The sequence below is a fragment of the Clupea harengus genome, chromosome 10 (assembly GCF_900700415.2).
Source record: "Clupea harengus chromosome 10, Ch_v2.0.2, whole genome shotgun sequence".
NCBI lineage: Eukaryota > Metazoa > Chordata > Actinopteri > Clupeiformes > Clupeidae > Clupea > Clupea harengus.
In genome coordinates this window covers 11,767,771-11,783,509 of record NC_045161.1, presented here as the reverse complement: position 1 = coordinate 11,783,509, position 15,739 = coordinate 11,767,771, and the positions used below count along the sequence as shown (strand labels likewise).

The 15,739-nt window shown below is 44.6% G+C and overlaps 1 protein-coding gene across 2 annotated transcripts in view; it reads left to right on the top strand.

Annotated features, from left to right (window-relative positions):
- ssbp4 (single stranded DNA binding protein 4) overlaps nt 1–12,137 on the top strand; it is a 61,438-nt gene extending 49,301 nt beyond the window's left edge. Inside the window, exons 6-18 of one of the 2 annotated variants that reach the window (XM_031575385.2) lie at nt 5,060–5,143; nt 6,861–6,920; nt 7,330–7,396; nt 7,503–7,570; nt 8,408–8,475; nt 8,744–8,789; nt 8,904–8,939; nt 9,105–9,159; nt 9,354–9,424; nt 9,580–9,658; nt 10,451–10,479; nt 10,796–10,897; nt 11,089–12,137. In XM_031575385.2, coding sequence (XP_031431245.1) covers nt 5,060–5,143; nt 6,861–6,920; nt 7,330–7,396; nt 7,503–7,570; nt 8,408–8,475; nt 8,744–8,789; nt 8,904–8,939; nt 9,105–9,159; nt 9,354–9,424; nt 9,580–9,658; nt 10,451–10,479; nt 10,796–10,897; nt 11,089–11,118 — 795 coding nt within the window. In that variant the 3' untranslated portion in view covers nt 11,119–12,137. The remainder of the gene's footprint in view (nt 1–5,059; nt 5,144–6,860; nt 6,921–7,329; nt 7,397–7,502; nt 7,571–8,407; nt 8,476–8,743; nt 8,790–8,903; nt 8,940–9,104; nt 9,160–9,353; nt 9,425–9,579; nt 9,659–10,450; nt 10,480–10,795; nt 10,898–11,088) is intronic. The other variant, XM_031575386.2, reaches the window with a different exon arrangement.
- Nucleotides 12,138–15,739: the final 3,602 nt, after the last annotated feature.

The following is a 15,739-nucleotide window of genomic DNA, read 5'->3' as shown; positions in this document are numbered from 1 at the left end:
ACACACACACACACACACACACACACACACACACACACACACACCTACCTACATGCACACCCTCAGCTGACTGAAACTATCATTTTCTTTATGGTGGTCATGCAATAAAGCCATTGTGTAGTGTCTCTATAAGCACTGTAGAGTTCTCAAGGTCAAAGTCAACTCATGAACTCCTATAAGACGTGATGTTCCCAGGCTGGCTAGGCAGGTAACCTTGAGGTTTTCACATGTTTACTTGCATTTGTCCTTTTCCCCAGCCTTTCATGCAAACTACAATGGGACTGTTTTGAGTTTCATAGACTACTTGGTTATGAGTTTGTTCTGGTTTTTGTCTTGGCACTTGCTGATGGTGTTAAACATCCTAAGAATCTTGTTTGTTTGTTGGCTGTTGTTAAAATGATCCTCCTGCTGTACAAACTGATGTTCTGGTGCAAATATTATAGACTTGTTTGTCTTTTTTGGCAGTGGACTGCCAACTGTGAAGGTCATTCTGGGGCTAGAACCCTTCCTACGGTTCTTTTCATCTCTAGAAGCGAAGCCATCAGGCCTGAGCCCGTCTCGGGTAGAACCTTGAGTGGTGCTCTTCTCAGAACCCCTAAAATCAAGGTTCCCCCCTCAGGAACACTTTTGCTTCTTCTCTTTTAGAACCACTACATATCTCGTAGTTGTTTAAGAGGAAGAGATGTTGATGCTCCCCTGTGCACTGCTATTAATAGTCCAGCTGCCACATTATATGTTTTCATGTGTGCCATATTATGCACCTACCCACGGCCAGCAGGGCTGGAGATGTTTCTGTGAATAACAATGAGCGGCACAGTTGTGTGTCTGATCTCACACAGAGGGCTTTGTGCCGTGGCCAATGATGAATAGTTACACACTGCCCTCTAGAGGATGGCGGCCAGTATTGCGTCTGTAGCAGGCTCAGGCTTGTCTCACCTATGGTTGTGTGTGTGTGTGTGAGTATTATGGGCTGTTCATTTGCAAGGCAGATCTGGGCAGGGGTAGGCATGGAGAGGCTTTTGTTGATGGCTTCGTGGTGCAGTGCCAAGCTCTTATCTCCTTAGCTGGGTAGAAAACGATTTTATTAATTGCTTCATTTAACCCTCCCTGCCACACACACACACACACACACACACACACACACGCATGCACGCACCCGCTCGCGCAGGCACACACACACACACACGCACACATACAGACACCACATACAAACACATACAGATACCACATACATACACATACATACACACACACACAAACACACATACAGTCTCAGTGCAGCCGTGTTGTTTATACAGGAGCCATTGGCTTGGCTCTTTCATCTCTCCCTGCAGGGACACACAGCAGCGTCAGTGGTGCTGTAAAGTCCACATGCTTCTCCTTACACACACACATACACACTCACACACACACACATACAGACAGTCATACAAACATGCACACACTCATACATGGTCATTCACTCAGATCAAATGTTCTGTATGCATACACTCGTGCAGTATATAGACAGGCCATTCTGTAGGCTACGTCAAATCAATATTGAATGCAGCCCTTTTTTATGTAGATGCACACAGTCACATGGCTCCTGTGCAGGTCAAAGGCACTCCACCTTCTCATGTTTGTGTATGCAACATCAAATGCATTTCCTGTGTCCTGCTGAAGGAGCTCTCTCTCCAGCTGAAGATCCTGCTGCTTGCGTTGTCCAGGGCATTATTATCCCTCATCAGCACCAGTGGTCACATCCCTTAAGATGCCAGCGCAGCGTGACAAAAGCCTGCCCATGCCTCATAACATGTACCCCCACCCCCCTTTAATTCAGAATCATCTGGGCTCTGTGTCCAGAAAAATCTGCCAGAGAAATCTGTCAGTGTGACAGTAATTAGCTTGTGTTCCATGCAGAAACAGTTACCCTTATAATGGGAAATCCAATCTGGAGTGTTTGGTCATTGGACCGGGGGATGGGATAATTGCACTACCTTCCCACGCCAGTTAGTTTCATGAGGAAAGAGGGTGATAATTAGCTAATAGCTAATCACCATTCTTTTATGAAAGGGACTGTTCCGGCCCGAGGTGCTGATTGGACAAAAAGCATCCAGCAGTGCGTGCCCTCCCCTCGGCTGGGGTTCATCTACCTGGTGCAGTTGAGCTAGCTTAAGTGCACAGCAAGAACAAAGTCAGGTTGTTAAATAACCCAGCAGCACTGGCTTGAGAATACTCACTGAAAACCTAATTGGAAATAGGAGGAATTTTCACATTATTATTTTACGAGCAGTATTGCTTAGCTACTTAAAGTTGCTCTTGTATATTTACTTATGGACTGATGACCCCATGAATGGTCCAGTTATCCAGCCATAAAACACAGGTGCTTTGTGCATTGCCTGTAGATTCAGCTTTTAATTTGAGAAATCTAATTTATGTGAAATAACTAATAACAACAAAAGTAGAAGTTGCCATTCAAAGTTATGTTAGTGCAATGCAGGCCATGCATTAGTTATAACATTGTATTAAAATGCTAATAACAAATGCACAGATCGTTTTTAGCAAGTAAAGCATTTTTAAAGACTGATCCGGTTGGTGGAGGATAAGTGTGATTGGTGTTAATGAGGGATTAGTGTGGAGCAGGCTGGTGTGTGAGGAGACATGTTGCTGAGGAGATTCAGTGAGCAGACTCCATGCTTCTCCAGGAGCTGCATTATTAAAGCTTTAGGAAGCCGTGAGAAAAGAACACAGTCGTGTAAGATGCATGTTCTATTCCAGCAGTCAGACGGAGCCCAGAGAACACCCAGAGCTCAGAGAGCCTCAAAGCTTAGAAGATAACACACACACACACGCACACACACACATAAAAACACACACACGCACACACACTTGCTTTGCTTGCTTGTAGTTGTCCATCGAGGCCGATGATGACGTTCACTTCTGACTCTCAACGGTGAGTTTTCTGGTGGCTGTATAGTCCTATCCTGGATCCACAGGTCTTGTCTGAGGTGGGACATGCGAATGTAGTAGTGGTGGTACTGGCAACTTTAGTTGTTTTTCTTGTATGCCTTCTTTCTTGCCGTTCCTGTCTCCTGGCTGTCCTGTCCTCCTCCAGTGCTTTGGTCCCATCTTGGCACATCTGACGCCAGGTGTTACGGTCAGCAGCCAAGCCCTCCAGGTCCCCAGGCCTGATTTTGCACTTCTTTAGCGCTGTTTTTATCTGGTCTTTATAGCGCTTCTTCTGCCCTCCAGCAGAGCGTTAGCCTTGGGCGAGCTGGCCATACAGCACTTTGTGAGGCAGCCGATTGAGGGGCATCCTTATAACGTGCCCCAGCCATCGTAGCTGGTAGTGGGTGATGGTGGCCTCAATGCTCCTACAGCCTGCTCTCCTGAGGATCTCGGTGTGTGGCACTCGGTCACGCCAAGTGATTCCTAGCATTCGCTGGAGACAGCGGATGTGAAAATGCTCCAGGGACTTCACATGGCGGCTGTAAGTGACTTATGCTTCACAACTGTAGAGGAGGGTGGTGATGCAAACTGCTTGATACACAGAGATTTTTGTATAGTGATATAAGTTCTTGTTTTCGAAGACCCGGCGCCTGAGTCTCCCAAAGGCAGCTGATGCTTGATTGATTCTGTTCTGGACCTCATTGTTGATGTTATTGTCCTCAGAGAGGATACTCCCCAGGTATTTGAATGATGGTACTACAGACAGATTCTTACCAGTGAGTTTGAAGATGGGTGGCGTGGGTGGGATGTTGGTGCTCCACTGACAGACTACCTCTGTTTTGGTGATGTTGATGGTCAGCCCCATCCTGCTGTAAGCCTTCACAGCTGCATCCAGGACAGCCTGGAGGTCTTGTGGAGTGTGAGCCACAAGAGCGCAGTCATCTGCATACTGCAGCTCAAGGACCCTCACTCTGTGCAGCTTGGTGGTTGCTTGCAGCCTCCTGATGTTAAAGAGGTTGCCATCTAGCCTATAGACCACTGTCACCCCGCTGTTGTCCTCAATTTCCTTATGGAGAAGCTGGGTGACGCATAGGAGGAAGATGTTAAAGAGCACTGGTGCTAGTACACACCCCTGCCTGACCCCTGTGCACACAGGGAAGGAGGCAGACTCTTGTCCTCTTATTGTCACCCTAGCATTCATACCATCATGAAACTGTCGGAGGATGTTGACAAACTTGCTAGGGCATCTAAACCGGAGCAGGATGTCCCACAGTAGGTCTCTCTGCACAGTGTCGAAGGCTTTGGAGAGGTCGACAAAAGCCATAAACAGGTCTTGATGTTGCTCCCTGCACTTTTCCTGAAGTTGCCGGGCTGTGAAGACCATGTCGACTGTACTCCTGTTCTTTCTAAAGCCACACTGTGATTCTGGGAGCAATGACTCTGTGATGTTGTTGAGTAGCCTCTGCAGCAACACCTTGGCCAGGACCTTACCAGCAACAGCAAGGAGGGATATAGCCCTGTGGTTGCCACAGATGGTCTTGTCACCTTTGTTCTTATATATGGTGACAATTTTGGCATCCCTCCATTGCTGTGGGATATTTTCATCAGCCCATACTTTAGTGATGTGTTGATGTAGCGCTCTTGTACAGAGGTAACCACCCTGTTTAAGCAGTTCCGCAGGGATACAGGGATATAGGGTGATACACACACACACATAAAAACACACACACACACACACACACACACACACACACACACATACTTATCTCCACACACCTTTTTCTGTACCAATGAGATGGTGTTTGAGATCTTGGCATTAGCCTGGTACATAATAAGTGCGAAAGTGTGTGTGAGAGAGTGTTGATGAACAGGTGTTTTTGAGATTTGAGTCTCTCCCTGCATATTGTGTAATGGGACACCAGCCCCATCTCCAAAGGTAAATACATGTAGACTGATTTGTGTGTGTGACCAAGAAGGCCTGGTTTTGTGTGTGTCAGGAGGATGCTGACAGAAAGGGATTATAAAATTAATCCTTGGAGATGATGTCACTTAAGTGGTACAGTGTGTGTGTGTATGTATGTGTGTGTGTGTGTGTGTTGCCTCTTCTCATCTCCTTCTCTGTCTCTTCCAGGGTCCTCCCGGGTCACAGCAGTCCCCTCACGCACAGCCTCCTCCACACAACCCCAACAACCCCATGATGGGACCTCACGGCCAGGTAGCACTCCCATACACGCATGCACACACACACACACACACATACACTTACACACACACACCACACACACACAGAGACATACGCACGCACGCACGCACACACACACACACTTTCTTCACTTTGTCAAGTTGCAGCCTTATGCTAAAATCATTTCAATTAATGTCTTCCCTCATCAATCTACACTCAATACCCCATAATGACAAAGCGAAAACATTAAAAGAAAAAAGAAATATCACATTGATGTATTTAGGCATTTGCAGTCCACCTATGGTTAATTCAATTGATGACAATGCATAACAGAGCAAAAACCAAGGCATGAGGTTGAAAGAACTGCCTTCAAACCTCAGAGAGGATTGTGTCGAGGCACAGATCTAGGGAAGGCTGCAAAAAATATTCTGCTACATTGAAGGTTCCCAAAAGCACCATGGCCTCCATAATTCTTAAATGGAAGAGGATGGAACAACCAGGACTCTTCCTAGTACTGGCCACCCGACCACACTGAGCAATTGGGGAGAAGGGCCTTGGTAAGAGAGGTGACAAAGAGCCTGATGATAACTCTGGCTGAGCTCCAGATATCCTGTTGTGAGGTGGGTGTGAGAATCTTCCAGAAGGACAACCATCACTGCAACACTCCACTGATATGGGCTTTATGACAGAGTGGCCAGAAGGAAGCCTCACCTCAGTGAAAGACACAGGAAAGCCTGCTTAGAGTTTACAGAAAAGCACTTAAAGGACTCTCAGACTGTGAGAAACAAGATTGTCTGGTCTGATGAAACCATAATTGAACTGTTTGGCCTTAATTCTTAGTGCTATGTCCAGGCACCGCTCATCACCTGCCCAATACCATCCCAACAGTGAAGCATGGTGGTGGCAGCATCATGCTGTGGAGGTGTTTTTCAGTGGCAAGGCCTGGGTGACTGATTAGGTTTGAGAGGAAGCTGAATGGAGCAAAGCACAAAGATATCCTTAATGAAAACCTGGTCCAAAGCGCTCAGGACCTCAGACTAGGCCGAAGGTTCACCTTCCAACAGGATAATGACTAAGCATACAACCAAGGACAATGACCCTAAGCACACAGCTAAGACAATAGAGGGGTGGCTTAGGGGCAACTCAGTGAATGTCTTTGAGTGGCCCAGCCAGAGCCCTGGCTTGATCCCAGTCACACATCTCTGGAGAGACTTGGAAATGGCTGACAGTCCCCACCCCACCTGACAGAGCTTGAGAGGATCTACAGAGAAAAATACCCAAAATACCCAAATCAAGGTGTGCACAGTTGTCACAGTCGTGTCATACCCAAGAAGACTCAAGGCTGTAATCCCTGCCAAAGGTGCTTCAACTAAGTACTGAGAAAAGGGTCTTAATAATTATGTCAATGTGATATTTCAGTTTTTCCTTTTTAATACATTTGCAAACATTTCTAAAATCCTGTTTTTGCCTTGTCATTAGGGGGTATGGAGAGCAGACTGATGAGGGAAAACATTACTTTAAATGATTTTAGCATAAGGCTGCAACAACAAAATGTGAAAACAGTGAAGGGATCTAAATACCTTCTGAATGGACTGGATGTAATAAAGCCAATGAAAGTGTCCTCCTGTGCACTAGAAATGATAACCAGTTTCAGCCACATTTAGTTCAGACGGAGTAAAACGTGTCCAATCCAGCATAGGAGAACACTCACCAGCTGACCACGCTCATGCTCTCCTCCTCTGCCTTCCAGCCTTTCATGTCGCCACGATACCCAGGTGGACCTCGCCCCTCCCTCCGCATGCCAAACCAGGTAAATACACACCTCCATGTTAGCATCAGAGTATCGTTTGATTTGCCTTGAGCAGTGATTAGAGGTGATGATGTTTTCAGGCAGGTGATTCAGACCGGTTTACACCATAAATATCTGTTTGTTCCCACACTTCACTCATTTTGTGTCGTTCTCGTTCACTCACTCATTCACACTCTTTCTCAAGTGTTGCAATTTTGTAAAACGTGTTGTTGCGCACTTTCATTATTTTTATCTCACTCCTGCATTCTATGTCTCTCTCTGTCTCTCTCTATCTTACTCACTTTATTCCTCATTGTCACTCTTTCACCTAGCCATTCATTCAGGCACTCATCCAGTCTCTCAGCAACTTTCCATTTCCTTTGTAGATCATCCCAAAGCATGAATATGATCTATTGCCTTTCTCTTTCAGCCTCCAGTTGGAGTTCCAGGATCACAGCCACTATTGCCCAACAGCCTGGACCAAGCCAGACCGCAGGGTAGGTCCTGTGTGTGTGTGTGTTGTGTGCGCGTGCACATGTGTCTGTGTCTTTGTGTATGGGTGTGTGGGTGTGTATTGATGTGTCTGATGTCTTCACCCTGCAGGACATCCAAACATGGGCGGCCCGATGAGGATGAATCCCCCCAGAGGCATGGGTGGCATGGGTCCACAGGTACACATCCTCTTCTCATTACCTTCCCTCTGCTTCTCCTCCTCCTCATCATCCTCCTCTCTCTCTCCCCCAGTGCTCGACTTTTTTTTTTTCTTCTTTACTTTCTGTCTTCTGTCCTCTTTTACATCCCCTGGTCCCCGTCTCGCTCTCGCATGCTCTCGTATCCCCCTGGCTGTTTGTGAGTGTGGTTCTTGTGTGGACTGAGCGAGTGAACGAGAGAGAGACAGAGACAGAGAGAGTGAGTGCTGAGGATGCAGCTGGCTTCAGCCCGGTATCGTGTGTGTGTGAGCGGTGTGTCGTGCGGCTGCACCAGCATCAGTATGATCCTCAGCAGCCACGCAAGTGTGTGTTTCTGGCAGGCAGAGACTTAGCAGCTGCTGTAACATCTGTTTGTGTGTGCGAGCGCGTGTGTGTGTGTATTTGTAATGACGTGCTTAGCTGCACTGAGCCTGACAGACAAGCTGTGCTGAGCTCAACTCTCACAGTGTGATACAGAGTCCCCTGCTGCATCCCCACATAGCACACACAGACACACACAAACAGAGACAGAGAGTCGCTCTCACACACACACACACACACACACACACACACACACACACACACACACACACACACACACACACACACACACACACATACAGACTCAGACAGACACAGACGCACAATGGAAACTTTGTCCCTTTCTCACACCCGTGCACACAGGGACACACACTATCCCACAAAGAACCACGCATTGCGACAATGTCACATCACATGATTAAATTATTGGCCATTTTGGTGGGCTTTAATGAACAGCTCTGACCTTGTACGTCTATATATATATATCTGTGTGTGCAGAACTATGGTGGTGGGATGAGACCTCCCCACAACTCACTTGGTGGGCCTGGAATGCCAGGGATGAACATGTAAGTATGGCTGCGCACCTTTCTTCCTTTCTCACTAATCTGAGGGCCTCCCAAGGGAAACATTCATTGAAATCTCATCCTAATTTTTTGGGGAAAACTGTTGAATCTGGAGTGATCTTAAAGTAAACACATTGTTTTGGCCAGAACTTTGGCACTTGTTTGGGATTTGCTGTGTCATTTTTATTTATGCTCTCTCTCTCTATCTCTCTCGCTCGCTCGCGCTCTCTCTCTCTCTCTCTCTCTCTCTCTCTCACCCTCTCTCTCTCAGGGGTCCTGGAGGAAGAGGTCCATGGCCTAACCCTAATGCAAACTCAGTGAGTTGACACTAATAGTACTGTTAGTAACTTCAAGTTTTGTTTTTGTTATTTTGAATAGTTCTTGCTTTCCCCATGGTTACAAAATCTTAACATCTGGGTGTCACTTTACAGATAGCGTATTCGTCCTCATCTCCAGGTAACTATGTGGTAAGTTTTGGCCATTTTCAGTGACTGGAATGCCTGTGTCTTATTTGTGTGAGTGAGTCTGTGTGCACTGCGCGTGCATTGGTTTGTTACCATACCTGTTTCTCTGGATGGAAGTATTGCACTGTTAATATCTAACGACTGCTCTCTGTTCTCTATGGGTTGCAGGGCCCTCCGGGTGGTAGTGGGCCTCCAGGAACTCCCATCATGCCCAGCCCAGGAGGTGAGAGTCATGTATCCCACCGTGTGTTTTGGACTTATACTATATCAGAACAGAAACAGAAACAGCACAGTGACTGTGATAAACGCCTGACTCGACACGATTATCTCTTCATGTATGGACCTTATGAAAGTGTGGCAGAGAACTTCTTAAAGGGATGTGTGTTCACCTTTTGTCTGTGTGTTCTCCTCATCCAGACTCCACAAACTCCAGTGAAAACATCTACACAATGATGAACCCCATTGGCCCCGGCGGCAACAGACCTAACGTAAGCGCTCGCGCGCACACACACACACAAACACTCAAAAACAAACTTTATTTGTATGTGACCGTGACACTGATGAGATTTTTATATATTATAATATTTTTCTGTATTCGTGTGTGTGTGTGTGTGTGTGTGTGTGTGTGTTTGCCTTTCGGCAGTTCCCTATGGGTCCAGGTCCTGATGGCCCGATGGGTGGTATGGGAGCAATGGAACCTCATCATATGAACGGATCACTAGGTGAGCCCCACACAGACAACACACAAGCACCTCATACACCTCATCGTCAGCGTTGCTTTTAAATGGAAATAGGATATGAAGTGATGTACCAGAGCTGCAAGATGGATAAAACATCATTTGACTGTGTTGGTATGTTTATGGTCGTAATACCTGCACCACTGATTCTTTATCTTTATCTCAATGCGCACAAGCAATTAATGGAGATGATTTGTGCAGTGAGAGTGGACATGGTCAGGTGAAACAGAGGTCACTGAGGGATTTCCATGAATGAGAACATATGGAGATGTGTCGATCTAAAAGGGCTTGTGTCAGACCTGAGTGATTAAGGGCAAAAGAAAAAAACTAATAAAGAGAGTGTTTGCCTCAAATGGTACTGTAGCACCCCCTTTAGGAAATTCAGGGGAACAACCCAAGAAGTCAGCTAGAATAGGCTGCAGAGGGTGCATATAGATTGTGCTGACAGGTGAGCCCTGGCCAATATCAGCAAGTCTAGTCTGCTCTGTTATCTCCTGAAATGAAATGACTCAATTAAAGTGCATCCTGTGCTGAATTGTAAGCTGCCTGCCTCTAGTGAAAGCTGAATTCCTTTGACTCCTGAAATGATGTACATGGCTCATTTATGTGGATTGTCTTCCAAAAACTTAAGAGAGATAATCTCTAAGAAGGAGGAGGCATGACTCACAGGTCTGGGTCTCTCCCACTAGTTACATTTTTGAATGTGCTAAGGCTTGGAATGTCAAAGCAGTAGGAAGGTATGCTGTGGTTGGTTAACATTCGTTTGTTTGTTTACAGGCTCTGGCGACATGGATGGGTTGCCAAAGGTGAGATTATATAACTCACTGCTTTTGTCTGTAAAAATATTTTATGTAGATGAACAATGTGTCAGTGGTTTGGTAAGTCAGTAACAAAACAGATAAGGATTTGCTGCTGGGATTTGCTTATTAAAAGAAATTGTGCCTAAACTGAAGCATGGTTTGGCTGATTTAGCAGCGGTGAGAACGCATTCTGATATGCCCCATGTGTCTCTGCAGACTAGCAGTCTAGCTCAGGGATTTTAAATGTGCCCTCAAGCGCAGAGCCTCATTCTTATTTGAAACTCTCTTGAGTGAAACTATATGCATCTGTTCCATATTCTAGAACTCTCCCAACAACATGGCGGGCATGAACAACCCCCCGGGCACTCCGCGAGATGACGGCGAGATGGGAGGAAATTTCTTAAACCCATTCCAAAGCGAAAGTGTGAGTCTCTAATCTTATCCTGTCTATCCCTACCCCTCTTATCCATTAAGCCTGAGAGTGATCAACATGTTATGACCACCACTGTGCTTATATAAACATGAATAAAATAGTAATTTAGTGAGATGTGTCATATTTGCTTATTGATCAACATTTGTGTAATGCTGTTCCTTTCCCTCTTCTCTTTTTTGCAGTATTCACCCAACATGACAATGAGTGTGTGATTTTCTTTTTTTCATTTTACTTTTTGTTTTTTTATTTTATTTCTTTTTTATCTCTCCCTTCCCTTTGTTTCCCATCCCTCTCTCTGCTGCATCTTGGCTCACTCCTCCCTACCCCTCAACCCACCTCGTCGGCCACCCACCACCACTTTCTCTCGGACAGCGGGTGATGCCCCATGGCCTCCTGGGATAGCAGGGAGTAGTGACAGCAGCCCAGGAAGAGCCACCTGACTGCCCTCTGCCACGCTCCCCACGCTCCAGCTTCCTGTCCAGCCTCACGCACTGAGGGCTCATGGGGCATGTCAGTCCTCCAGGAACCCTTCTCAGCAAACCAGCCAATCAGAAACTAAGGCTGGTGGCCTATTTTCAGACTCTTTTTTTTTTTTGTTGTTGGTTTCTTCTTTTGAATCTGAAAATATTTCATCGCCCAGCAATTGACCTAGCAGGTCAGAAACATCTGATTTGTTAGATGTATCAATTGTTGTGTGGATTTTTTAAAGAAAATTGAACTGTTGATATATTAGGGTGACACTTTTCATTACTGTTGTCTGTATTTTATTGATAATATTAATGATTATATAATTCTCACAACTGACATTGTTAAGATGACGTAGGAATAATGTTATGGGTTCACCTGCAAAGGGCACATTGAATTTCAACCGCATTGACGACATAATAAGCACACACTCAGAAATGCACAATGACACTTCTGTTTACATGATTTTAGGTGTTTGTTGTCTCATGTTATTGATTTTTAGGTTTGTTTGTTTGTTTAAATGTCTCCCTGCACATACCTCTTCCTGTGTCTTCTCTGTGGAACTTGCATCAGCACCACTCCACACACCTAAAGAGCCTCAAAATGTCTGCCAAGATGGCCACCCATGCTCTGGCTTTACTCCTGCTCTCTGCTCCCTCTTTCCTACTCCTCAGTCCAGCACTGGAAACCCCCAACGCACACACACACACACACACACACACACACACACACACACACACACACACACACACACACACACACACACACACACACACACACACACACACACACACACACACACACACACACACACACACACACACACAGACAGTCTTTTCCATGCTCTCTTTACCAGGCACCATCTGTACTGATTACATGTTTCCTCGTAGAAGTGCTCATCCTTTTGTTTCAAAGGAACTGCCTGAGTTTAGGCTGATCCTAATAACCAGCCTGTCACTACCACACATAGGTTAGACATTTATTTGTTTTTTTCAGAGGAGGGAAATAACGGACTCCTTGAAACTTCAGCTCCTCTTCAACCTTGTTTCTACATTTTTGTTGTTATGATATTGATTTATTTTGAAAGCACAACTTGGAAGAGTGACATGGTGATCAGGTAGGGGAAAATGTCGAAGCACTCTCTTTGGACATGGGCTCCTGTAAAGTCTATTCCTAGCCACATCACTCCGTACATACTCACATTCACTGCTTGACATGTCCTCCACTGATGTAATCATTAAAATGATTGAAATGTTCTGATTTTAATTATTTGAAAGAGAAAAGCCCATAATTATGCATGTATGTTTGGAGGGATGTAACTCCAAGGTCATCATTCAGCAACATCTGTTAGCAGTATTCCAGTCACTCTCTAAACTAATGAAGCTGGAGGTGTGTGTGTGTGTGTGTGTGTGTGTGTGTGTGTGTGTGTGTGTGTGTGTGTGTGTGTGTGTGCCTGCAAGTGTGTGTGTCTGTGTGTGCGTGCAAGTGTGTATGTGTTTGCTTTTAATCATGTACAGTAACACCACGTCCCTTGGTGGCGGTGTGCGGCCATACACCTCAGCTGTAATCACAAGCCCTGCTGACACCCTCTCCCTCCCCCACCCATAGCCCCTTGCCGCCTCTATAATATGTCTGTAATCTATTCTGTTGGTTTTTATTTGAACTGAGAAAGACTGCTGCTGGGCCATAGTGCAGTGACTTAAGCATAGCAGGCAGGAGGTCATGGACTCTTAGGGGTTGTCTGGAGGAATGTCTTGCCCAATACTCCTCAGCCACCATGAAGAGCACCACCCAACCCCACCCTCCTCCCTTCTTACCCCCCTCAGCCCGAAACCCCCACCCCATCCTCGTTCTTATTTGTAAATACTGTAAAATGCATTTTGATATCATTGACATGTTTTGATATGTCTGTCACTACCAATGAATACAGCTTACAAAATGATGATGATGATAAGAGTATAAATCAATTGTCCATGTTTTATTTTTATTTTATTTTTAAAGATGGTAAAGCTTCAGAAACTGCAGCCTTTCAGATAAAATCACCGTTTAAAAGAGTTTAACTGTCCCTTGGGAAAGAGAGAATACCTGAAATCTCCTTTAATTTCTCACAGCATAACATTCATGATCTCAAAAGAAAAGATTATCTGAATCAGATTACAGGTTTAGACACAGACAGAATATGGTCCAAAACTAGCAGAATGGGGCAGTTATTATACACATACTTGACCTGCAGAATGTTTCAACCCATATGTCTATATCTGCATCAGTGGTTCTGTCCTCATTGTTGTCAACCAGAGCCGTAGGAAGTGGGGGAACGGGAGACTAATCCCGACCTCAATACTGAATCAGGGCAGTAGTGTCTCCCTCATTAAAGTATGACCTCTGAATTTGTTAAGACCACAACCCACACCAAGCTACCAGTAATCTATCATTATTGTTGACAATGATGATCTAGTCAATAACAGGCTTACCACATTCTAAATAATAATGAGAACCCCATTTTGTGAAAATATGAAGGATTTTGTGTTATTGCTGAACAGAAACACCACAAGAATATATTTATTCTAAGTGTAACGCCAAGTTCTCTGACCCTTTTAAAAAGCCTTGTATAAACTGATGTTCACAGATCCTGTCAGTTCTCTGTTAAGCTGTTGGCCATCTCTGTAATTCTATTGTGCTGTATAATAGTGTAATATTAGAATGGATTGGGGGTGGGGGTGGGGAAGTGTGTATTGTGGACTTGGGTGGGGGGAGGGAGTTGAGGGAAGGGTTGATTTGAATCTCATGTACCGTTCATTGTCCTATTTGGCGGCACAACAGTATTTAATATGAAGCAGTCTGTCTCTTTAGGTTTGCTTTGTATTTCATGGTAGGGTAGCTTTGATCTTTGTCTTAGGGACTTAGGTGTCTTGTGTAGGTAATAAAGATGTCCTTTGTATGTTTCTTTATATTGTAAAGTTTCTTTAGACTGAACGGGAAAAATTTGCTTATCAAAAAAAGACTGCATCAATAATAAATGTAATTTGATATTTTGTACTGTTTGTGTCTTTTTTCCCATCTGATGTGTTCATGCAGATATACAATGACATTCATGGCGTGAAAGTTTTATTAGACCTACCTTTGGCGAATTAATCTGTTTTGAAAGAGAAACCCAGTGCCCCAATTGCTGAAACCTACTCCAGCACCTGCTTATTGGTATAACCTGGCAGATTTGACTCATTTGATAGCAGAAGAGCAACTACTGATTATTAGACAGAAAAAAAACTAAACATGAGGGAAAGTTTGAATAGACATGCACATTTGAACATGTTGGCTACGTGCTGCCCCTGATAGGGTTGAAATACTACACATTTAATGTAATTTACTCCATATTGGGTCAAAGAAAACACTGTTATGACAAAAGCTAAAACTGTAATATGTCAGTTATTTTGCAGTATACCAACCATAGACAGAAACTGAACTGGACTGCCAAAAGTTGTGATGTTGTAAGCAGGGAAAGCCTCCCCACCTCCCGACATAAGTGGGAGGTGGGGAGTGGGAGTGCATGAAATTATATTTCATAATACTACAGTACACATGCTTTACCTGCTGACTCTTCAGAAGATTTCTGGAAGTGTAGGTGAAGCTTTCATTTCTCTGTCTTTGTCGAGCAAAGTGCTGATAGACTTCTCTGACTCAAATAATACTTCTCATTGCTCTACAAGCTCTTTCCATATTCATATAACGACTTCAGCTACACAGAGAGGTACAGGTGTGTCAGCACAGACTCAACAATGTGATGAAAGCAAAAGGAAAGATTCTGTGAATATGCAGGATGCCCTGTAGGCTACACGTAGAGACACTACGATTAAAAATGGCCCATAAATCAAGCATATTGCCTTAGGATTTGATCAGTGTAGCCTAACTTAGGACAGCAAAAGGGAGCTACTCAAGTAAAGGAAACCTTTGAGTTTGAGTGTCTGAAATTAATGAAAATATTATTTTCAGTGATGGAGTATTCAGGGAGATGAACAATAATCAGTGGCACCGGGGAGAACAGCCAGTCTAAAACCTTCAAGTTACTGGGCTCAAATGTGGTTAATAAACACTAGGTTGGAATATTTCGTTCAACACCATACCTAGGCGTCACAACATTGTACACTCTTTTAAACTTTTATGGAGGCTGTGCCGATAGAGTTTGTGGGATGAGATGAGAAATTAAGACTTCTTAAAAAGATGTACAGTTGTGGTTATGGGTACAACGACACTTGATATCTAAAAAAAAAAAAAAATCCGCTCTCACTTTACTAGTCATTGAATAGCTGGGCAATGGTCTGACAAACTCATTAACACTTTAGCTAGTGGTGCGAGGACTTTTATCGATGTCTT